General features: G+C 38.0%; 1 protein-coding gene across 1 annotated transcript; it reads left to right on the top strand.

The window, feature by feature from the left end:
• Nucleotides 1-14,796: 14,796 nt before the first annotated feature.
• On the top strand, nt 14,797-25,849 carry LOC149831872 (uncharacterized). The gene is made up of 5 exons (XM_090014197.1): nt 14,797-15,143; nt 23,171-24,107; nt 24,705-24,800; nt 25,235-25,371; nt 25,472-25,849. Exons 1-5 carry the CDS (start codon nt 14,926-14,928, stop codon nt 25,659-25,661), a joined length of 1,578 nt encoding a protein of 525 aa, XP_089870323.1. The 5' UTR covers nt 14,797-14,925; the 3' UTR covers nt 25,662-25,849.
• Nucleotides 25,850-25,914: the final 65 nt, after the last annotated feature.

Raw genomic sequence — 25,914 nt, 5'->3', positions numbered from 1 at the left:
CCCTCCCCCTTCCTCCTCATCTCCTGTAATGGCCATCGTCGGTCGTTATGTTACCAGTGGCCGCCGGCTCCCTCTCGTCCTTTCTGTTTCTCCTTCTGCGATTTTCGGAGAGCCGATCCCTTGTGTCAACCCTACAACGACAAGCACCGACGACTCGTGCAAGTAAACCCCTTCTCCTATTTTTCTTTTCTCATTCGATCGGGATCGCCAGAGGACCGACAGAGGGCCAATGTCCTATATCGGAGCCTTCCCCTTCCCCCGTGACCGTTGGAGGTTCGGCAGAGGGCCAGAGCCTCCCCCTTCCTCAGGGGCCGTTAGAGGTTCGATAGAGGACCAGGTGGCCTCTGCCAGAGCCTCTCTCTTTTTTTTCGGTGGTTGCCGGAGGGCCGACAAGGCAAAACTTGGATAATTTTTTTTATCTTTTTAATGATTTGGCATTACTTGCTAGAACTTGCGAACTGAAAATCAGGTTTGAACTTACTTGGCATTATTTCAGATAAGGTAAATTGATTATTTCATGTAAGAGAAAGATCCGAAGATCACATCGGGTTTGGACTTTGGAGAATTTTACGGTACCTGCTGCCACCTTCTCTAGAATTTTACTTTCACTTGATGATTGAGAGCTTTAGATTCAGTTCATATCATGCTGTTGATACTCATTGTTTAGTTACAAAACATAGTTTGATACCTAACTTCATAGAAGATTGTCATATTCATTTTGCTCGATCCTTTTTTGCAATGAGATTTGGCTCATAGAACATTGTCTTATTTTTTTTTGTTGCATAAGAATGAATAAGTTTTATAATGAAAAGGTCAATCTTTGATAAATCTTCTGTAACTCGAGAAGGAGAACCAAGTCAGAAAATAAGCAAAACAAAAATTAATGAATCATAGTTACTTGCAGATCCTGGACTTCGTCCTTCTATTTCTAGTTATCATCCTAATATCCAAGATAATGTTCATAGAGCATATATGATCTGAGGTCATTGTCATCCTCGAGATTGTACGTTTCAACTAAACCACCAAAAACAAAGGTTCATTCCAACTTGGTATGATGAGTATAAGGATTGTTTGGAGTATAATACAAGTAATCATAAAACATATTGTTTGCAGTGTTATCTTTTCAGAACAAAAAGCACAGAGAAGATTAGTGCAGAGGCATTCGTATCTGAAGGATTTGATAACTAGAAAGACAAGAAGAGGTTTGATAAACATGTTGAAAGCTCTAGCAGTTTTCACAATTCAGCATGAATGAAGTGTCAAAATTTGATGCAATAAAAACAACATATTGATGCTATACTTTATAAACAAAGTGTTCGATAGAAAGATGAATATAGACTTCGCCTTTGGGCAACTGTTAATGCAATCAGATACTTGTTAAGTCAATGATTTACATTTCGACGGCATGATGAAGCCAAAGAATCTCTTAATAGAGAAAATTTTATTGAGTTGGTAAAGATATTTTCAAAGATCAATGATGACATAAATAAGGTTGTATTGAAAATTACTCCAGAAAATAAAAAATTGATATCTCCTGATATACAAAAGGATATTGTCAAGGCTGTTTCTATATAAACCACAAATGCTATTATCATAAAACTTGGAGATACTTTTTTTTCTATTTTATTTGATGATTCTTGTGATATATCAACTAAAGAACAAATGACTATTGTTTTACGATTTGTTAATGAAAAATGTCAAGTGGTTGAGCAATTTCTTACTCTTGTGCATGTTCTTGAAACAAGTTTTATGTCACTCAAACAAGTAGTTGAAGAAGCATTTTGTAAGAATAAATTAAACATATCAAGTTTGCATGGACAGAGTTATGATGGAGCAAGTAATATGAGAGGAGAGTTTAATGGATTAAAAAGTCTTATATTACACGAAAATGCATCTGCATATTATATTCATTGTTTTGCACATCAACTTCAATTGGCATTAGTTGGTGTTGCTAAAAAAAATTCATTGCTTGATGTGTTTTTCAATATATTAGGCAAGTTGTCAACTTTTTTCTTCACTTCATGCAAGAGATCTGAGCTTATTCTAGAAGCAAAATTTATGCGAATTGCTGAAGCACTTGTATTGGGTGAACTTGAAACATGACGATGATTAAATCAAGAAATAAGTTTCAAATGACTTGATAATACTCGGTGGGGTTCTCATTACGATGTTTTGGTTAATTTACTCAGTATGTATTCTTCTTTTATTCAAGTGTTAGATTTCATTATAGAAGATACATATTTAGGAAAAAGTTCAGATGCAATTATTTTATATCATCAGTTGCAAGATTTTGAATTTGTTTTTTTGCTTACATTTGATGTGTAAAGTTTTGGGAATAACTGATGACCTTTCACAAGCACTTCAGCGAAAAGATCAAGACATTGTGAATGCTATGAGTTTTGTCACTATATCAAAACAGTGCCTTCAAAGTCTGAGAGACAATAGATGAGACTCTCTTATAAACAAAGTGTTCATATTTTATAAGAGATTTGATATTCTGATTTCTGATCTAGGGGACTCATATACACCTCAAGGATGACCAAGACATAAGGTTGAAAAGATCACAACATTGCATCATTATCGTATTGATGTATTTTATGCTATTATTGATTTACAACTTCAAGAGTTGAATGATTGTTTCACTGAAGCAGATACAGAGCTCCTCCTTTCAATGGCATGCTTGAGTCCAAAGAATTCTTTTTCTGCTTTTGATAAAGATAAGTTGATTCGTCTTGCTGAGCTTTACCCTAAGAACTTTGTAGAGTAAACATAATTAGACTTGAAAATCAATTGGATATATATATTGCAGAAATGCGAAACAGTGATCAATTTTCAAGTTTAAAATCTTTAGCTAACAGAGATGATGGTAGCAACTCAAAAGCACATTATATTTTCTCATGTGTATCTATTGATTAAGTTGGCATTAACTTTTCCAGTTGCAACAACAAGTATTGCAAGAACATTTTCAACTATGAACAATATCAAAAGTCGTCTACGTAATAGAATGGGAGATGAATGGATCAATGATGCTTTGGTTACTTACATAGAGAAGGAGACATTTGATATCATCAATGATGATGCAATTATGAATTGTTTTCAAAATATGAAAAATAGAAGATGCCCATTGTAAAATTTTCATGAATTTAGTTGTTTGTATTTCTTAAGTGAACAATCTTTATTTTAGTTTAAAAGTATAATTTAAGGTTTTATCTTATTATGTTCATAAATTTAGTTGTTTGTGTTTGTAACAATTGTTATTTTAATTCAAAGGCTTATTTAAGTTTTAACTCTCCATGAACGACTGTTCCTCCAGCGAAAAATTTCTCAACATGATTCTCTGCAAGCTCTGATACCATAAACGATATCAAACTACACATGCACAAAGAGTTTTAACATGGTTTGGTTGATATGACCTACGTCCATGATGACTCTCTCTCTCTCGATACGAGTGTTTTCTTAATTCACATATATGTTGGATACAAAAGACATTCCATTGAATAAGAGATTTACACGATTTTGATGCTGGCAAGAATGCAATTTGATTTCTTGGAGATTAGGCTTTTCCTAAGTTGTGTACATTTTCTGGATTTTTCCATAGATGAGATAAGATTGGAGGAGTCTTGTTGCAGCCTGCTTTGCTGAACTGAAACTTTCATACATCTTTCACATGCCTGTTTGGAATGAGAAACCTCATGACCTCCTTCTCGAAGGTCTCTAATGTTGGTCATACATGGCATGCATGATCATGTATGGCCATACACCTTATGCATGAAACTCATGCATTGAGGAGAGTGGTGGCTCACTCTCTTCTGAACACATGAGAAGCATATACATTGACTTATCCATCCATTGGTATCCCTTTCATAAGAGAATATCAAGTGCTTGACAAGTTTTTTGACTGGGTAACGACTACTCAAGAGAGGAGAACAGGGCCAACCATTTCTAAAAAAAATATGGGATACCAAATTCGGAAAACAACCCCATAAAGAAGGCCATAAATACTAACCCCCTTTCTTATTCTCTCTCTCTTCTCTCACTTCATTAGAGGCTCTACAGTGGTATCAGAGCGGGTTACTTACGGGTGTGCATAGGTGAATCAAGATTTCTGTGCTGATCAATTGCTCGATCTCATCGCCCTAGGGATCTCAACCAAGGAAAAAAAGTGAAATCGGTTAGTCACTTATATTTTCTCTATGTGGGGCTGTCACCAAAAATTCGGCTACACAGTCACCGAAAAACTAGGCATCCCCTCTTCAGGATAGACAAACTTACCTAGAACTCAAAATAATAATAATAAAATAAAGGGAAAATTTGTTTAAGGCACTATAGTACCCCTTATGGTTTTTGTTGGGTTTTCCTTGCATGGAAAATGAGTAATCTTTCCTATTTTTTTGACCTGTAGACTGATATCCGGCCATAGTTATTGAAAATTCAACCATTGGAGATAGGAAATAAAAAAACACAAAACTCAAAACAAAAAAATATATATAAGAGTTTTAACCCTGTTTTGGTCGGATTCCAACAGAGACCTGCCGCCAAAGCAAGCAGAGAGAAAACCCCTCTGTTTTGGGTGCCTGTTGCTCCAGTTTAGTAGGCAGACTCTAAAATGAGGCTTGTTTTCTTCAGACATAGAGAGGAGCCATAATACCCCTCCCCGTAGGCTATTTTTTTGACATCGTAAACAAAACAATATATATATATATATATATATATATATATATATATATATATATATATATATATATATATATATAGGTCACCGAATTCTGATGACCCCTATTTATGTAACAAAACAAAAATAATAGAAATGAAAAAGAACCCTCACCTTCTTCTTGTTTGACGCCAAATCTCAGCCATTGAAAACCCTTCCCCTTTGCTTGTCGGTGTCAGGAGAAGATCACCCTCTTCTTCGTTGATTTCTGGCATTGACGGTGGAGAAATCACCCATCTCCAGCAAGAAAAGTCGCACGAAGGACTGTGTTGGTGGTCTTCCACCACTCATCCTCCGATACACCAGATTTCTGTCACCGGAGACACTGAGGAGGTGGAGGAGCGGCGGAACCAGAGGAAAACTAGAGAAGGAAAGTAAAAAACAAACCGAGACTTAGGGTTTGCAGAAACTGAGTTTTTCAGTTTTATACCCTTTTTGAAGGGGAGATTACTGGTATACCCTTAATCTTCTCAAAAGTTCCTACTATATCTTTCTATATTTTATTTATTGTTTTGCCCTTAACATTCTATTAATTCATGTTATATCCTGCTTCATAAATTCCCCAAATTGCCCTATGATTTTTTGGTATTTATAAATGTGATCTTTATTTTTTTTAGAGCATGGGCCACATTTTCTGGTAAATTCTAGAAAGAGACTTATATTGGAAAATACCTAAGATAGACTCTTAACTTTTTGAAAATTGCAGAAAAACGCTTGAACTTTTCTATTTAATTCAAAAAGTTTTTTTATTCTTTTTAAGGGTTCTGTTTTTCTATTTTTCATAGAACTGAACCCTAACTTTTCTAAAATTGCATAAAAGTGGTTGCTCCCTCAATTGCTACTTTTTTATCGATCGCTTTACTCCCTCTTTTAGGCAATGAAAGAATTAGACAAGAAAAGAAGACTTTTATAGCATCACACAATATCCTAGTACTGCTGAAAAAAGAAGCCCTACAACCCATTGGGCCCTGATGCTCTATTGCCAGGAGCTTGGAAAACCGCTAATATGATCTCCTCACCAGTCACCGGGTATAGAAGAGCTTGATTCTCACTCTCTTACACTCCCAGAGCGTGGTTTGAGAGATTTCTTGGGGCTATATTAGAGATTGAGTTTAGGCGGTGCCAAATATGGAGATGGTGACTAGAGTTGCAGTTTCTATTATTAGAAAATTTCAAGACCACGATGGATATAAACCTTTATTTTGATTAGAATAAGTAGGAATTTAATGGTCTTCCATATTTTTTGATATTTGCATGATAGAATATGTTCGATAACATGTATTTTTATTATGGGTATGATATCTTGCATGAACTTGACTTATGTTGTGTCATTCACTTTTCTATTGGATATTGGACTCCTCTTTATTGTTATTTGCCAACATATAATAATTAAAATTTAAAAAATGTCTAGTAGAGTATGTGATATCGATTTAGCCAAGACAAACAAATTGAATGACATAAATTTCCATATTTAAAAGAGGAAAATTCTTCTTGTTTTGACCTTACAGGGCATCGAGAATGCCCTAAGTGTAGAAATAAAAGACCCTGATCAAACAACTTCTGAACAAAACAAAACTGCATATCTAAAATATAAAAAAGATAATATGTTAACCAAAATGATCATGCTCACATACATAGAGGATGATCTGATTAGAGTATCTACAAAATTGATGTTTGAAGCAATTTCTATAAAATATGATACTACCTCAAAAACTCACATACAGTTGCTCCTGGAGCAATACAATCCATGTAAAATGTAAAAAAAATGAAAATGTTGTTGATCATATGAATAAGATGCTAGTAATGACGAAAGATTTAGCCATAGTTAGGAATGTGATCACAGATCATATGTAGATATTTACTATTCTGCATAGCCTTCCATCTTCGTAGAGGATAGTCACCACTGCCCTTTGACTAAACTCCAAGAACTTATCACTAGAAGAGCTGCCTACCTAATTAAAAATTGAGCAACAAGATAAAAAGGGTGAATTACATTTTGCTAAAGATGTCACTAGTGGTAGTCATGGCCCTCTCAAACACCCACAATTTAAAAGAAATTCATTTAAAAAATTTGGCAAGGGGTTCAACATTCTGCAAGCTACAGGGAGTCACCTCCTAGGTGAAGTATTTCAAATGTGAAAAACTTAGGCACTTCAAGAGAGATTGTCAGAACCAAAATAATAACAAGCATAACAAATCCAGCAGGCTACATGTATCAGAGTATTCATATGTGGACCATAAACTTTCTAGATGGTGGATAGATTTTAGAGCAACACGACATATTGTCAAGAGAAGGAAGGCATGGTAGACATGACCAAGTTTAGACTTGGAGAACATCGAGTATACATGGAGAATAATACCTACTATAATGTTATGAGTGTTAAGACTTATCGTATTGAAACCTCAGAAAATAATGTTTTGTTGACCGATGTCCTGTTTATACCATCCATGAGACAGAACCTTGCATCTGTTCTAGCCCTAGTCAATTAAGGCTTTAAAGTTAGGTTTTTTTCAAGAAAAGGTCACGATGGGAATACATGATCGAATTATGTTTGATGAGATTTTTTGACAAAGACCATGTGTTGTTTAAACTCAATATTATTGATGTGAATAAAATAGCATCCACTTATTGTTATATTGATAATGCCTCTAATGTAGATGTTAACGTATGGTACCAAAGGTTATGACATTAATTTAAAGAAAATAAAGAAACGAGTCAAACAAAATTTAATATCAAACTTTGAAGAAACATCCTTCCATCGATGTAAATCCTCTACTTATGAAAAAAAAATCATTTTTAACTTATGTAATTAGAGCAACTAAATTATTAAAAATTATCTATTCAGATATTTGTAGACCTTTTAAGACCCAAACTCATAAAATAATGCAATATTTCATATCATTTATTGATGATTATTCAAGATACAATTATATATATCTTATAACATATAAGTCTGAGGTGTTAGACAATTTTAAAGAATATCGTCAAAAAGTAAAAACCTCAACTTAAAAGAAGAATTAAGGTCTTATAGTATGACCGAAGAAGAGAATACACCTCAAATGAATTTACTGAATATTTTAAGTTGAATGAAATAAAACCCTAAACAATAACACCTATAACACCACAACAAAATGATGTGACTGAAAGATATAATATGACCCTTCTTGACATGGTTAGGTGCATGTTGTCTCATGCTTCATTACCTAAAGTATTTTAAGGAAAAACTATTTATATATCAACATACATTTTGAATAAGATTTCGTGTATGACCGTTGTCTCTACACCTTATGAGTTATGGACTAAAAAAAAAACAAACCTTAGCCATCTTTGTAGATGGGGTTCAATAGTTCATATAAAGGTAATTGATCGATCAAGATATAAACTTGATAATAGATCCATAAGATATGCCTTTATTGGATATCCGAAAAGAACCAAATGTTATAAATTATATCATCTTGATAAGGGTCTAATTGAAAGTAGAGACATTATGTTCTTAGAAAATCAAAATATAGGACCAATAATTTTTGAGATAAACGAAGATGAACATTTTGATCTTATCTATGATTCTGATAATTCACAAGAATAATTAGGTAATGATGATCTAACTGTTAGTGATCCATCTTCATCACATCAGACTCATGTTAGTCATAAAAGGTCGAGAGCTCCTCATTGATACCTTGATGACTATTATGTTCATTTGTCAGAAGAACTATGTTATTCGATAGACCTTGATGACATGGTAGATACCATGTCATATAATGATGTAATAAACTTGCATGAATCAACAAAATGAGTAAAAGTCATGAATGAAGAAATTGAATCCATTAATAAAAACCAAATCTAGGTATTTACTGGTTTATCTAAGAAAAGAAAAGCCATTAGCCATAATCAGATACTAAAGAAAAAATTTAAATATTATAAAAGTATAGATAAATTTAAAGCTAGATTGGTAGCTAAAGGGTTTTCTTAGAAAGAATGAATAAAGTATGTTGATACATACTCTCTCATTGCAAAATTTGTCTTGATAAGGATAATCTTGACCATTATAACTCACTATGATTTAGATCTACATCAGACGAATATTAAGGGTGCATTGCTAAATGTTGAACTTAAGGAAACTATTTTTATGGAATAGCCTGAAGGCTATATTATTAAAGGCCAAGATGATAAATTGTATAGGTTGAAAAAATTTCTATACAGACTCAAGTAATCACCATGTCAGTGATACTTAAAGTTTTATAAGGCAATTAGTTTATTGGGATTTGTGGTAAATAGATTTGACCATTGTGCTTATAGCTGAAAAAATGAGAAAATTCTCTATTTTCTCACTTTATGTGAATGACATTCTTTTGACTGAAAACAACAATGACATAATTGTCAAAACCAAGTCATGACTAAATTCTCAATTCGAGATGAAAGACACGGGCGGGACATCTTATGTTCTTAGAATTAAAATCACTCATTACAGAAATTCTAAACTGTTTAGCTTGAGTAAAGGAAGATACATTAATCATATACTCAAGAAGTTTAGAATGAGTGACTGTAAGTCTATTATAACACCTATGGTAAAAGATGTAAGATTAAGTAAGAATGACTATTCGAGTAAAGGACAAAAAAGTTTGAAAGTTTATTATGCACAAGTTGAAAGTTTGATGTATGTTATGCTATGCATGAAGCCAAATAATGAGCTTTGTTGTTGGCATCGTTAATCGCTACCAGAGTAATCCTAGTTGGCCTCATTGGCAAGCAGTGAAGAGAATCTTTTGATATTTGAAAGGAACTAAAAACTTGCAATTATGTTTTCAAAAGAATACCTTAGAACTGACTGAATATTCTGATGCTAATTTTGCTGACAACAGAGATGATAGTAAAACTACTTATGGATATATTTTTCTCCTTGGAAAAGGTGTTATTTCTTGGTCTTGCAAGAAACAAGGTTGTGTAGCTCAACACACTCAAGAAGATGAGTATGTTGCCTGCAAAGCTGTTGCTATTTTTGTTGTTCAAATAAGTCATTCCATCAGTGATTTGAAGTAGGATATAACCAATGAGCCAATACAAATTTACTGTGATAACCAAGCAACAATCATTCTTATGAAAAGTGCAACAGATAGCTCTAAAAGCAAACATATAATGGTAAAATATCATTATATTCATGATATGATTGAAAAGAATAAATTACAACCAATTTTTTACCAACCTCTGATATGATTGTGAAAATTGTTGCCCTTTGACAAAAAGCATATCAAAAAAATTGTTTTCAAAGCATGCATCTTTTATGAGATTAAGATATGTTTGATTGAAATATCTAGCTAGATCGATAACAATGAAATACTGAATTGCTAGAACTTTAATGCAAGTATAAGACTCCAATAGTAGAAAAAAAATCCTGCATCATGATTCGGTTCGCATGATCAAGTGAGAAATATTGGTCATACATGACATGCATGATCCAATCCAATGGTGTACCTGAACTTCTGTCTAACAAATAGATCCAACAAGTGTATATATATAATTAGATTCAGATATAGTAAGGGACATCCTGTCAACCTAAGCTAAAGGATCACTTTGTATCAAATATTGCTAGATTAAGTAACTCTAACTTTAGTTAAATTGAGTCCCGCTCTTTGATTGGCACCATTCCAGCGCTGAAGAGCCCAAAAGAGTGATCAGCATAGTTATGGGTGGCCATCGGGTCAGCTTGACAGGCCCAGGTGCAGCCTGAGTCAGTTATAATCAGGCTTGGGTTGGGCTCGGAGTTGTCAGGTCACATGTATTTTTTACATGGGCCTGACCCGAATCAAGCCAAATATTTAATAGATCTTACCCTAGCCCAAGTTCATTCAGGCCCGACCTTTACAGGCCAAGTACTCAACAAGCCATCAACATTTTGTAGTCCAAGCCTGACCTTTACGGGTTACGGGCTGGGTACCCAACAACCCGTCAACATTTTGCAACCCAAGCTCGACCTTTACGGGATGGGTACCCCACAGTGTGCCATGGATCACACCATTTTATTAGCCAATTCATGTTTTTTTTTTTTTTTTTATTTATAACCCGAAGAAACTGCACCTGGCATGAAGGTTTGGTCACGCTAGCTCAGCCTGTCATACCTACGGTCATCATGCCGATAGCGTAAAACTCGGAGGCTAGGACCTTTGCTTTTGAATCCTATGCTACACATTGGGTTGCATAGAAATGCAACACCCATAAGAATCAAACCTTGACTGCCCGTCTAGCAGCCAAGGCCCCATCCCACTACGCCAACCCCCCTTGGGGCTATTAGCCAATCCATGTGCAATGGTGTTATAAAATACATGAATATGTTGTTTTTTTATTCCCTCAAGTGTGCAAGCACACACACATACACACAAATAATACCTTAGTGCAGTTCATGCTTTACAAATTTGGCAGAATTAAGCATATTTTTTTTTGAAAGGCAAGTTGGCAAAAAATAAGCATTGCTGAGTCTATTCCTTTGTTTGTAGTTACTGTGACTTATTGTTTGGAATTTTCAATTATTTTGGTAAGAATCTGATACTGGTACTCCCATATGAGCAAAATCATTTTTTCTTTTCACTAGGGGGATCATAATGTGTCCTAAATCACATACAATCCTCACCATCATGATCTTTTGACAAATAAGTCATTTATTTGTTGTTTGTATATAGGCACCTAATATATGAAAATTTTATTTTTAGATGTCCCTACTTTTTCATATTTAAGATAAACACCTGTCCAACTCTAGACTAGTGAACTCTTTAAGATAACACAATTAACCTTTTTCTTTCTTTAAATCAATCATTGAATATCATAATGAATAAAGGGTGCCCACAAGGGCTCCTCTCATCCCGTAGGGTGACTTGTGAATGTCACCAAATTGACATAACATCACAAATTCAAAATCCACGGGTGGCATCTCTTTTCCTAAGGTTGGAGCTGAGTGTACTCCCCGGTGGGCGGGGGACCTCAAAAGTTTTACCAACAGAAGGCTAGCCAGCATGTAGTAGTGATGGGGTTTTTCTTTGGATTATAGAAAAAAGTACAATGAAAAGATTTTAAAATCAATGTAGCTAAAAGTAAATTTGCCCTACCTTAGGGGACTATAAGTAAATTCTCTCCCCAAGACCTGCACCCCAAAATAAGAAAAAAATAGTTACTGCCATTGCTACAAAATATAGAAAAACTGCAAATTTGTTTAAAGAATTACATACATTTTTTTTTTTTTAATTTACAACCCCAAGATCTGGTCGCTGGCTCAGCCAGCCATACCTACTATCATCGTGCCAGCAGCGTAAAATTCTGATGCTAAAACCCTTGATCCCTAAGACCTATGCTACGCACTGGCTTGCGCAGACAAACAATATACCCTTCTGTTTAGGTTTTTTTCTGTTTTTTAAATACTATGACACCATTCGTTGCTCTTAACATCAATAATTGACTCTACTCCATCTCTGACGTGCGTCTAGTAACCAAGAGTCAAGATTGACCCGCAAACTACGCAACAATTAACACTGAAGTTGGATCCAAATATGCTGATTCCATGTGAACCGTTGGATCACCAAATGGCATAGACCACTTTGGGGCTTGTGCCAGTGACCATGACCCGTTTTGATTTGGATGCAAACTCGTATTTGTAGCCAAATGGTCCAATTTGGATTTAGGTCTACTTTGGTCCTGTCTATATTAGTCTCATTTATATCAAGCCATAATTAGGGATGGCAGTGAACAGGGGAAAATGGGACCCCGCCCCGCCTGGCCCTCTTTGAACCATGAGATGAAGGACATGAAACCAAGAATAGACCAAGAATGAAGGTTAAAATCAAAACTTACTCTTGCCCCTTGCCGCTAGATCTGATCTTGGGGCCAGTTTGTTTTAGGCGCAGCAAGAGGTGGAGGTTCATCTGGCGGACGTGGTTGGTTATTTCTTGGTGGTTTGTTTGAATGGCGCGAAACGATGCTCATTTTCGTCATATTCGAGTTAACATTCAAAACCTGGTGCATAAAATCTTGGTAGATGTTTATGCAATCTTGCGTATGCATCTTAGTGATCTTCCACTCCCTCCTGCTGATGCTATCTATCCTTTGTCGCAATCTGGGCAAGCGGCTCCGGCGTGAGCTCATTTTATCTGTCTAATGTTTTTTTCTCTTGTGCTTTCTTTATTTGTTTTGGCTTTTGTTCTTGTTCAGTTCATGGGTTCAACATTTTGTTGATCTTCATGAGTGGTAATGTTGAATTACTTTCGTCTCTCTCTCTCTCTCTCTCTATATATATATATATATATATATATATATATATATATATATATATATATATATATATAACCCTAACATAAAACCCTTTCTCGAATCTCTCATCTCTTTCCTCTAACAAGCTGCGCAAACTCCCATTTCTTTCCTCTTTCTAATCATGGAAAGCAGACAAAAAGAATGGAGAAATGGGACTCCACCCCATTTAGACCGAGAATGGAGGACATGAAAATGAGAAATGGACCGAGGATAGAGGTTAAAATCAAAACTATGGAGGCGGGGATGAAGAACAAAATTTTGATTCAGGGCCGAGGTGGAGACCTTGTCCCCCGCCCGGTCCACTGCCATCCTTAGCCATAATAATAGCTGATATAATAACAAAAAACACTATATTTTAAGATATCACCTATATTTTGAAAATTTGCAATTTTATTATAATTGACAACTGGTATATTTGTATGATAATATTTACACTTTTTTATGAATATGCTTTCAGTTTATTGCAAAGATTTTCTTGAGAACGAGATTTTGACATTGATGCAAACCGTACCTACCAAAGTAAGAAGCAGGTGAAAGTGAAACCGTGAAGTGAAAAAGAGTATTTCATAAAATATAGTCCGAACTTGTGCTCTTATGTAAAATAAATTCTAATTTTATAAATAGTATTTATTATATATGATACTATAAGATAAATGAAAAATATAATCTCTTTAGCACCAGAAAAACATTTACAATATTGAAGTTTATTTTCGTATTAAGAGAAGCAAGTTTTTCAATTTTCAACTATGAATTTTTCATACCAACGGGGACTCCCTTGTTTGGTAGGAACACCTTGCGTTGTGACTTTGCAGGTTCAAAACCTAATGGTACAGTTGTATACCTGGTAGGGGTCTGCCTAACCCAGCTTTTAAAAGAAAACTATGAATTTTTTATAAAATTTGTTTGCATCAAAGAAGTGTGTGACTTCATAGTTACTACGAAAGAACCAGGAGGCGTTTGATTGACGATACCTGTCGGACACAAAAGCATTATGAACAAGTCAAGTTTTTGTCTCAAGTGTTTCGCTCTTTTAATTTTTAATTTTATTTGTTTTTTTGCTTCAATTGTTCCTAGGTAACTAGAGGTGTCAACGGGTCGAGTTTGGTTCAGATCAAGGTGAAACAAGACTTGGACCAGATTTTCGTGTATGGCATCGGGTTCTAACCCGAGTCTAATCGGTTTTATTAAAGAAGAAACATACCCTGACCGACCATACCTGATAAAACAATATTTTTTTTTATCATTTTTACATTAAAAAATTAAGGGTCTTAATAGGAACTCGGGTCGGTTGGGGTCTGGTATAAAATTTCAAAAACTATACCCGGGTCCACGTATTAATCGGACCTTCAGGTGCAAACCCGAGTCTTAATTCAGCTATTCTTATTTGTCATCATACCCAAATTCTATAGGGTTTGGTCTGGGTTGGGTCCGAGCAAACCCGACCCTTTGACACCCTATATATGTAACCCTTTATTCACCACCAGGCACCAATTATTAGAGCGCATGTCATAAGCAACATGAGTCTGCCATCACATTGACACATGCACGGGCTGGAAAACTAACCGAGCAGCCAGTAACTCAGCATGTCAAATTCGAATCTCGTATCCGATCGTATCCCTGTCCACAGCGCTGGGCTCCTCTTCTTAACCACGGGTTAATATTTAACCCAAGATGGGATCTCCCTCCCGGCCTCCCCCAGTACCCCACTTTGAACTTAAACCACCGACACGGGTTAAGCTAAACCGTAGCTGCCCGACTATAAAATCCCTCTCCTTCCACTCACTCCTTTACTCTTCTCTGTAACATTCGATTTGCAGAGAAGATCGAGATCTCAGGGAGTTCTCATAAACCCTTCTCATCCTCCCTTTTTCTTCTGCTTCTCCTCACTGGGTTTCTCTCTGAGAAGAAGAAAATAAGCCGGAGAATGTCTATAACTTCAGATCGGTTCCTTCTTCTCTTTGTCTTTTCTTCCTTCTTCTTCTTCATCTTCTCCTCCGTCGATGCCTCCGTTCACGAATACGTCCAGGCGGAATTGGTCCCGAAAGGAAACGCCTTCGTCCTCCACGGTGGCAGCGAGGGGCTCTACGCGTCTGTTTCCGACAAGAATGCGTCTGCGATAGCGAACGGAGAGTCGTATATCCGGTAATTTCTAGATTTCATGCATTTTTTAATCTCTATTTCATGGATCTCTTGGTTTAAGTGAGAGTTTCTGCGAATGGAACTCTTTACTTCGTTAGAATGACCTAATCGGTGTGATTTCTGGGGAAAATATAGTTGAACCGAATGCTTTCTGTGTTAGGGGATCCGATACCGTTGTGGAATTCTACGGTCTGTAGTCATTAAGAAAGCTTTCTTTCTCCTTGTAGCTGGATTCTTTTTCTTTTTTTGTGTTTGTTCCTGATTTTTTGTTGTTTCTTGATGAGAAGTTATGCGTCTTAACTAGAATCATTCGTTTATTTGGAGGTTCTTGAGTTAGTCTGGTATTTATCGCATATTTGTGCTTATATGTGGTTCTGGATCATAAAAAATTTTGGTGCAAACAAAGCATTCAGTGTTTGGAACTAAGAGATGCTTAGCTAGAAACTATAAGTGTTATTATCAGTTGGTTTCTAGGTTTAGAGTCTGGAGATTCTTTTTGTTCTCCGTTATAGGGAGTAATTTCTAGACCTTTTGATATCTTGTGTTCTGGCGATACATTGTTTGGGCGGTTCATCCACCTGGCTGGTTCTGTTCTACTGCAATTTTTTTTGTCTCTGTTGCTAATCTATAGGATTTAGCAATGCACATAATGTTCTATTGTTTCTTTTTTATAATTCTTCTTTTGATGGTATGGTTCTATGTCTTTCATTCTCTTCATGCTTGAGATTGATTATTTTGGAAAGGAACACTTTGCTGGTAACTTCAACATTTTTAGAAATATGGGTTTATTTCTATGGTGTGGAGTGTCTTAGTTGGTCCTTTTCTTTTGTCCTGGTCTAAGAGTTGTTTTTTAGAGCTAAGAGTCCTGGTCTAAGAGTTACTTCGTTTATTCTTATGCTTGGGTTTGAGTTTTTAGGAAAAATAGTATTGGAAGTTTTCTTCTCCATTTGATTGAATTTCTAGGTTTAAAGGTTTTGGTTTCTTTCTCAGCCGTTATCAGGGATCAGTGCAGGGTTTAGGTTAGGTGATGGACATGGTTGACATGTGCAGGCATGTGTAACTTATGCATTAGTTTTGTTATCACGTTTCAAGACTAGTAGGATCTATCCTTAGAAAGATGATATTTCCGTTTGTATTTTTACTTAAGAAAATTTTGTTGTTTCTCTTTGAATTTTTTATGAACTAAAATTTTGAAGGGACGTTAGCTTGGTATTCTTTGAACAAGGTTGTGTTGGATCTTAAGAAATATTGGGCCTCACCTGAGAGTGAAGATATTACAACAACAACAACTACGCCTTCATCCCAAAATAATTGGGGTCGGCGATATGAACCAAAAAAGAAAATCATTATGGGTCTTCCACATGAATCCTTCTCCTCCAATCATTTCTATCCAATGCCATGTCCTTGGTGAGGTTCAAAACATTCATATCCTTTCCTATCACCTCCATCCATGTCTTCCTAGGCCTACCCCGACCTCTTTTAACTAATATATTTTACCATTTCTCCATCCTTCTAACTGGAGCATCATTAGGCCTTCGCCGAATATGTCCAAACCACCGTAAACGATTCTCTCTCATCTTATTTTCAATGGGTGCAACACCTACCTTCTTACGTATCTCCTCGTTCCTAATCTTATCTTTTATTGTATTTCCACACATCCATCTCAGCATACGCATCTCAGCTACACTCATTTTTTGAATATGATGTCTCTTGGCAGCCCAACATTCTGTACTATATAGTAAAGCAGGCCTAATAGTCATCCTATAAAACTTTCCCTTCAACCGCAATGGCATTCTACGATCGCACAACACTCCAGTTGCACTTTTCCATTTCATCCACCCAACCTTTATCCTATGATTTACATCTCCATCAATTTCTCCATACTTTTGAATGATAGATCCCAAATATTTGAAACAATCATCCACCGGTATTTCTTGCTCACCAAGCTTCACTACACTCTCATCATTACTTCGTTGCTTACTAAACCGACATTCCATGTATTCTGTCTTACTCTTACTCAACTTAAAACCTCTTGCTTCCAATGTCTGTCTCCATAATTCTAACTTAGCATTAACCCCAACTCTAGACTCATCAATCAAAACAATATCATCAGCAAACAACATACACCACGACACATTTTCTTGAATTGATCTCGTAAGCTCATCCATCACTATAGCAAATAGGAAAGGGCTTAAAGCAGATCCTTGATGTAACCCAACCGTTATAGGAAAATTGGTTGTCACCCCTCCACAAGTGCGGACATTGGTTACTACTCCTTCATACATATCTTTAATTATTTTAATGTACTTGCGAGAAACACCTTTCTTCATCATTGTCCACCAGAGAACGTCCCTCCGTACTCTATCGTATGCCTTCTCTAAATCAATAAAAACCATATGCAAATCTTTATTCCTCTCTCTATTTCTCTCGATAAGTTGTCTAAGAAGATGTATAACTTCCATAGAGTGAAGATATTGCTGATGTTATTTTTTATAAGCCTATAAAGTTGTTCTTATGGTTAACATTGTTAAATGGGAACATAATGTTATCTGAGAGTGAAGATAGTGATATAGAATTTCTGGTTTATCCACACAGACACATAAACACATCTATGTGCATATGGCCTTGTTCCCGTGTCCTGATTTTTTAGAATTATCATATCATAACAAGTGTATCTGCATTGCATTATGGTCCTGCATCCATATCCATGTGACATAGGTGGTAGGTTGGCCCTTCACCTAGAGCTGTGGATTACAATTGGATGTAACATGTTTGTATCATGTGAACTGCAAGATTATGGTGGTGATAGCGTATCACTACTGATGCAACGAGGAAACCGAAGGTTTTCGCTTAATGGTTGTCGACGTTGTCGCTCTTTGAAACAACGAGGAAATCAACGCTGCCACGCTATGGACTAACGTTGATGCTGGTCTTCCAATGCACAACCAGTCGAGCAACCACGAATATTCAAAGGAAACGTGAACCCAGAAAATCGGATCGATTGATCCGATCAATAGTTTATTATTGATTGAGAAAGACTATAATGAATCAAGGCAACATAACTTGCAAAAAGACTGAAAACTGTTGTAACGACTGGCAACAAAACAAAAGAACATAAATGCAGATATCCAAAAGGCTGCGGTAGGTTGAACGTGACAGTAAGAAAACGCAGAGAAAGAAAAGTATTCCCCACTGCTGCAAAACTGACGTCTCAGAGAAATAACAAATTAAAGAAACATAAGAAAAGTAAAGGCTGTTGCAGAACGTGACAGTGAAAGGAACATCAGAGTAAAACCAAATCAGTGCCCTTCACGCAACCCTAAACATGGCATTAATAGGTTGCTAACGGATCTGGATCTCGGGTCCAGTCCCTGGACCCGAGACAAACTCGATGCTGCTGACGAGTTGGAACGTCGTTGACGTGCATGTGCATGCTTCAGACCTTCGCTCGTGGTCGGATCCATCATCTGAGTCCGATCGTCCATCCCATTGGCGTCGGCTTGGGTCACGCTGTAGGGGTTCAGCCCGGTCCTGCTCTGCATCATTCTCCCCTAGTTGGGAAGAAGTCGGCTCTGACGACTTATTGTCACTACAGTAGGCATACAGATCAGACACATTTTAGATAGACAACATGTGTCAATCTTCGAGCAATTCAAGGGGGTAGGCATCAATGACCAAATGGATGCAAATTCCTTTGATTCCTCAAGAGGCTGTAGGATTGACATACCCTGCATATCTGATGTGAACTTGAAGATGAGCTCAAGAACTGCACATGGAATGCCGAAGCTCAGGTGAAGAAGTATAGTCCCACAACTATGCCTTACATTGCTGGTCACAAGCACGACAGACGCCACCACCTTCTGAAGTTGAAATAGAGGGATTGGCTGCAATAGAAACACCTGGTGATAACATTGAGGAGTCGTTGGGAATAGCTGCTGGGTGTTCACTATGTGAAACGATGTTCCTGGACGACTCCAAATCAAAGCCTGTAGATAGGTTTTGAAGTTGACCATCTATACCATCTGCTCTGGCACCTCATGGAAGCACAAGCTGAATTTTTGTCCCTCCAGCATGCGGTCTTAGAGGTCTGGCTAGAATACCAACGAGACAAGCAGGCTTACCAACAACTGGACCGCCTCCTGGAAACTTCACTATATCTGCCCCGGATGCATAGTGGCTCTGCTCACCGTCCACAGAGAAATCCCCGTTCAGGTTCTTGTCCCCAAAAGCAATCCCAAATGGCTTCAAAAGTTCATTTATTGCTGGAATATTTGCACCTCTAGTTACAGGTGTCCACCAGCTCCTTGTGTTGTCATCGAAAAACCTCATCTTAACCATTGTTTCCACATTATACCACTTCCTTCTTGGATCTTTTTCTCCTCTGGCCGGTGGGCTATAGATGTTGACAGTAATATTACCTTCAATAAGCCCCAAAAACTGAGATGCTTCTTCCTTAATCTGCATATGAAGTGCTATGAATCCAGTCTATGACCATGTGATACCAGAGTGGCTGAAGTGGATGCTTAACAAGTTGCCGACTTCATCAGATGGATGCCAAACCGGCGGGTTCTCAACATAGCCAATCACACCCAGGCCGTTAAGAATAGTGGCATTGAGTATAACGGGCATCGCTCCAGCATAGAGTGGCTGACGACAGAAAGGCCAAGAACATGGGCAGTCGGTGTAGTCAAGAATATTTGGGAAGATATTGGCATGAGGATGGTAGTTTCTCATAATCTCATATGATTCCAGGAGGTCAAGTCTACCAGCACCTAGTAGACAAACCATACCAGCAACTATTGGACTTGCAACACTGGTGCCTGAAAGGCTCTTGCAACCTGTGCTAATCTTAGAGCCCATAATTTCTCGTCCATATGCAACAATATCTGGTTTTACGCGCCCATAACCATGTAGAATCTCCCCGGTACTCATGCCATGTGAAGAAAAAGAAGCTATATGATCATCATAATCAGTGCCACCAACACTAAGAACATCATTTTGATCTGCAGGATTGTTTAATGTTTCGTAAAGAGGCTTGTCATTTCTAATTGTCGAAACTATAATAATATTATTTATAGTCAGCTCCCAAACCGTCTGCTGGATGGTTGTGCGGCCGACATCCCTCTCCAGGCCCGCCTTAATGCCATCCGGTTGCACGGTAGCTTGTCGGGCGTTCGGTTGGACTGGTTCGATCGTCATCGCACCCGCGAGACCAGCAACATCGACGCCCAATCCACCACTCGTTTTCAGCATGGACGTTGCGCGCGTCTCCACCGACGACTCAAGGATCACGAGCCAGCCTTCGATCTCATCCATTCGTTTTGATATTCCGGCTACATCCTTGCTTAGGCATAGCAGATTTTCTTGGGCCTCCGTCATCATGTCGATCATCCGCATCATCGGATCTTCGTTGACGATACTCGATTCCTCACGCTCCTTCTCGTTCATAGGATCATCCCTCGCTTCTTGTGCCATGCCGCTGACGAAGGAGTAAACCTGATGCTTTGATACCATTTTGATGCAGCGAGGAAACCGAAGGTTTTCGCTTAATGGTTGTCGACGTTGTCGCTCTTTGAAACAACGAGGAAATCAACGCTGCCATGCTATGGACTAACGTTGATGCTGGTCTTCCAATGCACAGCCAGTCGAGCAACCACGAATATTCAAAGGAAACGTGAGCCCAGAAGATCGGATTGATTGATCCGATCAATAGTTTATTATTGATTGAGAAAGACTATAATGAATCAAGGCAACATAACTTGCAGAAAGACTGAAAATTGTTGTAACGACTAGCAACAAAACAAAAGAACATAAATGGAGATATCCAAAAGGCTGCGGTAGGCTAAACATGACAGTGAAAGGAACATCAGAGTAAAACCAAATCAGTGCCCTTCACGCAACCCTAAACAGGGTATTAATAGGTTGCTAACAGATCTGGATCTCGGGTGATGCTGCTGATGTGCTGACGAGCTGGAACGCCGTTGACGTGCGTGTGCATGATTCACTTCGCTCGTGGTCGGATCCATCATTTGGGTCCGATCATCCATCCCATTGGCATCGGCCTGGGTCACGCTGTAGGGGTCCGGCCCGGTCCTGCTCTGCATCAACTACTGACCATTCAGTCTTTATCTTTCTTATTTTGATGAAGTCACTGTTCAGTCTTTTTCTCTTCCTTAATTTGATGAAGCCTTCTTTTGTCATTAGAAGGAAAAAAATCACAAATAATTATTATTATCTTCATGGTTAATATTTATGTGTTTTTGTTTATTAGGAACAATTGCCATCACTTTTGAAAAACATTGTGATTGTTCATCAAGTACTCCTTGTGGATGCGAGAAGTACTCATTTGCTGGTTAGGTTTCATGCTCAGAGAATCCTTTAGGGTGTGTTTGAATCCCTCGGACCCATGGGATCTGCTTGGAGGAGAGATCCTTAAAGGTGTGTTTGATTGTTTGTCCAAGATTGGACAAAACAGTAGATTAAAACAGACAAAACACATGTTCTATCTGTTCTGTAACAACTATACTCCGTCCAGTGTTTGTTTCAACTGGACAAGAAGTTGTGTTCCTTGTGCCCGGCATTTGATACCACCATATGAGTGTTTTGACATGTTTATTATGGATTCCACACATATTGCATGCCATTCAAATCAAATATATCCTACAATTAAAGAAAAATCCACATCAAGTAAAAGCCCCAAATCTAAACCCTAAAAACAGCAAAAATTTGGCCATCCACACTGATATTCAACACGTAGAGCATGCCAAATCCTATCAATCATGAGAACCCCAAATCCAAAAACTAATATGCAAGAAAAATGAATCCCACACCCTAGTCCTTCCAAATCGGGCCACACACACACACAGAGAGAGAGAGAGAGAGAGAGAGAGAGAGAGAGAGAGAGAGAGAGAGAGAGAGAGAGAGAGAGAGAGAGAGAGAGAGAGAGAGCTGTGAAGGTCGCTGGAGGGTCAACGTCAAGGGGAGGCTTGCAAAGGAGGGATAGTCGGCATCAGGGGGATGCTCATAGAGAGGGGAAGGGGAGATGCACAGAGGAGGGGAGACAAAATGAAGGGTGTCAGGGGGTATTATCCCCTGATCGATATTCTTTTTCTTTTTAGTGTAACTCTCGTCCTTGTTCCCAGCGTAACAAGGGGGGGCGTGCGATCCGTGCATCTGCCGCATCCACTGTTTGATGGCAATGCCGTTCCGTGTGTCCTGCGAATGCACTGAACACTATCAAACATGCCCTAAGATCCCTCCTTCTCTCCCTTTATTTCAGGGATCTAAAACCCCTGATTTTAGATCTAGTATTTTGAATGCGCTTGGATCTTGGCATGGGGCCTCCGATATGAGCTACCAGGCTTTCAGAGACGCATGCAATTTCCTAAGACCTGATTGATTATTTCTAGTGTTAATAGGGTTGTTAAAATCCGGCAAAAGGTGAAAATGAATGCTCCAATATAATTTATGTTGTTATCTTGAGTCTCATGTTGTGAAAGAGTCAATAAAGATTTAGTCAGTTCATGTGGTTTTTACTTTTGCCGAATATGTCATCAATGGACTTAAATTTCCCAAGTTTGCAGTCTCCAATGTCACAAATCTTGTTCTAGGGGAAATATCAGCAATAATTAGGAAATTGTATTTAGAGGAAGATATTGGGAAATTATTGGCATATACACACATAACTGTAGAGAAGAATAACAATATAAAAAAATAATTTTTTTTGCCATAATAATATGGCAATAAAATGTGATATTTTCAAAAAAGGTGATCTTTTGAGCATAACACATTTTTTTGGACAGTGTAAGGGCTTTTGAAAAACCGTGATAAAATCATGATATTAATGTTAACTTGTTACATAGATGGTCTCTACTGGTAGCTATTTGATGGCAGGCTGAGTGAGTAGTTGTGCCTTGATAACTCTAGGTCACTGTAATAATACAGTGATGGAATTAGCAATTCGCTTTTGAGCATTTTCCCTTGTGTTTTATGATTTACTTTCTATACTCACTCCCATTATTTCGAATCAGGTTTGAAAAAATGACATTCAAAAGGACAAAAAGTTCTGCTGAGCTTCATTCCAATACAGGTGGAAACACTGGGTTGGTTCAAGCTGTTGTTTTTGAGGTGGAAGATCGAGAAACAATTGGTGGTTCTGCTTATGGTGGCCAAAGAGCTGTGTGCTGCACACCAGATCTTGCTAAGATTGGTGCCTGTATGGAAGGTCAGGTCATTCACCGCCCCTCTGTGAAAAATCCTGACTGGCCGAAAGTATTCCCTGTATACTTTCAAGGAGACAACCTTTACACAACTATGGAGTCAAAGTCGATACAGATCACAAGTACTGGAATGTATAACCTATATTTCTTTCACTGTGATCCAAACCTCAAGGGACTTGTTGTAAATGGCAAGACCATATGGAAAAACCCCACTGGTTATCTTCCTGGAAGAATGGCCCCGCTTATGAACTTCTATGGGTTTATGTCTCTGGCATTTGTACTACTTGGAATCATCTGGTTCTCTCAGTATGCCAGATTCTGGAGAGAAATTATGCCGCTCCAAAATTGTATAACCCTTGTCATTGGGTTGGGAATGTTTGAGATGGCACTGTGGTACTTCGAGTATGCTGCTTTTAATGCAACTGGAGTCCGACCATCAGGAATTACAATATGGGCAGTCACATTCAGTGCTGTTAAGAGAACGGTTTCACGTGTGATAATACTCGTGGTTTCTATGGGTTATGGGGTTGTGAGGCCAACACTGGGGGGTCTCACATCAAAGGTGCTTCTGCTAGGAGGAACATTTTTCTTGGCATCAGAAGTTCTTGAATTGGTAGAGAATGTTGGCTCGATAAGTGATTTCTCAGGAAAGGCAAGCTTGTTTCTCGTACTTCCGGTTGCCCTTCTTGATGCTTTCTTCATTCTCTGGATATTCTCTTCTCTCTCCAAGACGCTTGGTAAGCTTCAGGTATAATGTAATATTTGAACCTTTTCCCCTTCATTTTCTTTTTTCTGTTTTCATTAGCTTTTTGGTACTCCAAGGCCTTGTTCTCTTGGTTCAGAGTTCAAACTTGGTAGTGAAGTCAGAATTCAGATTGTGTTGGACTGTTTATTGTGGTCCTATGTGCATTACTGTATTTTCACTCAGGATAACTAGGGGTTTGGGTCTTAAAACATTGAGCTTATCTGAACTTTATTGACATCTTAGACTCTCAGGAGCCAAACACTTCTTAATAATTCTGGATAACTCTGATCCATAGGCCGTCTTATGGGAATATAACCATGTTCTCAGATTCCTCTGTTGTGATGGTTTCTTCTTAGCCTGCATTGTTCACCTTTCCCTGCTACTATTCTGACTCTTTCCTGGCTTGCCTGAAACTGAATAACTGCAGCACTTAGTGCCACCTACTTTGATTTAATGCATATCCTGGAGGTGAACATAACTGAACTATGATATAGATCTGACCTAGTTTGGTAACTGGAAATATTAGATTAAATCACAATCGTTGAGCTTCTGAAATAAGTTAGTTGATTACTAACTGCTATTGTGGATGCTCTATTGCAGTCAAGACGGATGATGGCCAAGCTGGATATCTACAGGAAATTCATCAACGCGTTGGTGGTGGCTGTGCTTGTATCGGTTGGCTGGATTGGCTATGAGGTATCTAAAATTGATCTGCTTGATACTGATCACATTTGGTTTTACTTGTTAGAAAAGAAACATGTCTATGTTGGCCAGACTCCTTGGCCATAGAGAATGCTCAAGGTGCTTATGTAGATCCTCTTTGGTACGATAGAGGGGTGTTTGTTTCACCCCATTTCATATGAAATAGACCCTCTATGGTACGATAGAGGGTCTTTCCCACTGGGGGTGAAAAGAACTCTCCCTGGGAAAGATGTGGTGGGGCCTACATATTGAATGCCTCACCCCTGTTTCCGCATGGGCATCCTTTTAACGTTAGAGTGGCTTCTCATGGGTGTGTAACAAAACTCTCCCCCTAAGGGTACGTTTGCCAGCTCCTAGGTGAAATTGACATGAGAAAGTTGTTTCTCTGATCCAAACATGTCCTGAAAAGTTAAATATTATGGTTGCAGCTCTACTTCAAGTCAACCGATATCTACAACCAACGGTGGCAGAGTGCCTGGATCATTCCGGCATTTTGGCAGGTGCTCTCTTTCTCGATTCTCTGTGTAATCTGTGTGCTCTGGGCACCTTCAGAGAACTCTATGCGGTAAGCATCATTTGAATGAGTTGGTTGATACAGTCAATTCCTTTGCTTCTATAGTTTATAGTTGTTTTGAGGTTGTTGCTGCGTGTGTCAATTGTCTCAGCTATGCATACTCCGAGGAAGCGAGTGAGGACTTTGACAGGGAAGATACTTTGACTCTGATTAAGCCTGCACGCATGTCTGTGAAGGATGAACGCAGCAGCATGGGATTCACAGAGTCCAAACAATTGCATATTGGCATTGATTCTTCTTCTCCACATAACGGTGATTCCCAAGAGGACAAGAGGGAGTAGACACCAGTAGAAACACATTGTTTAGTTCAGCAAATGAAGGCGATACTAGGATGAGACTTGGGTGATGCACGTGCTGAATCTTCAGCCAAGCTGTTGGCTGAAAGTTGTATGTGATCTTTTAACAGGAAAGAGAAACAATACGTGATTGAGGTGTTCATTCTTCATTCAATGCATTGCCTTCTTGATGCTTTCTGGTCTCTTTGCCAACTGTTCTGCATTTATCTCATGCTGTAAGCAGGTCTTACATGCATAC

The sequence above is a fragment of the Nuphar pumila genome, chromosome 7 (genome assembly GCF_984573655.1).
Source record: "Nuphar pumila chromosome 7, dmNupPumi1.hap1.1, whole genome shotgun sequence".
In the NCBI taxonomy this organism is placed as follows: domain Eukaryota; kingdom Viridiplantae; phylum Streptophyta; class Magnoliopsida; order Nymphaeales; family Nymphaeaceae; genus Nuphar; species Nuphar pumila.
Note: the sequence above shows the minus strand (reverse complement) of the source record. Positions and strands in the feature narration are given on the sequence as shown.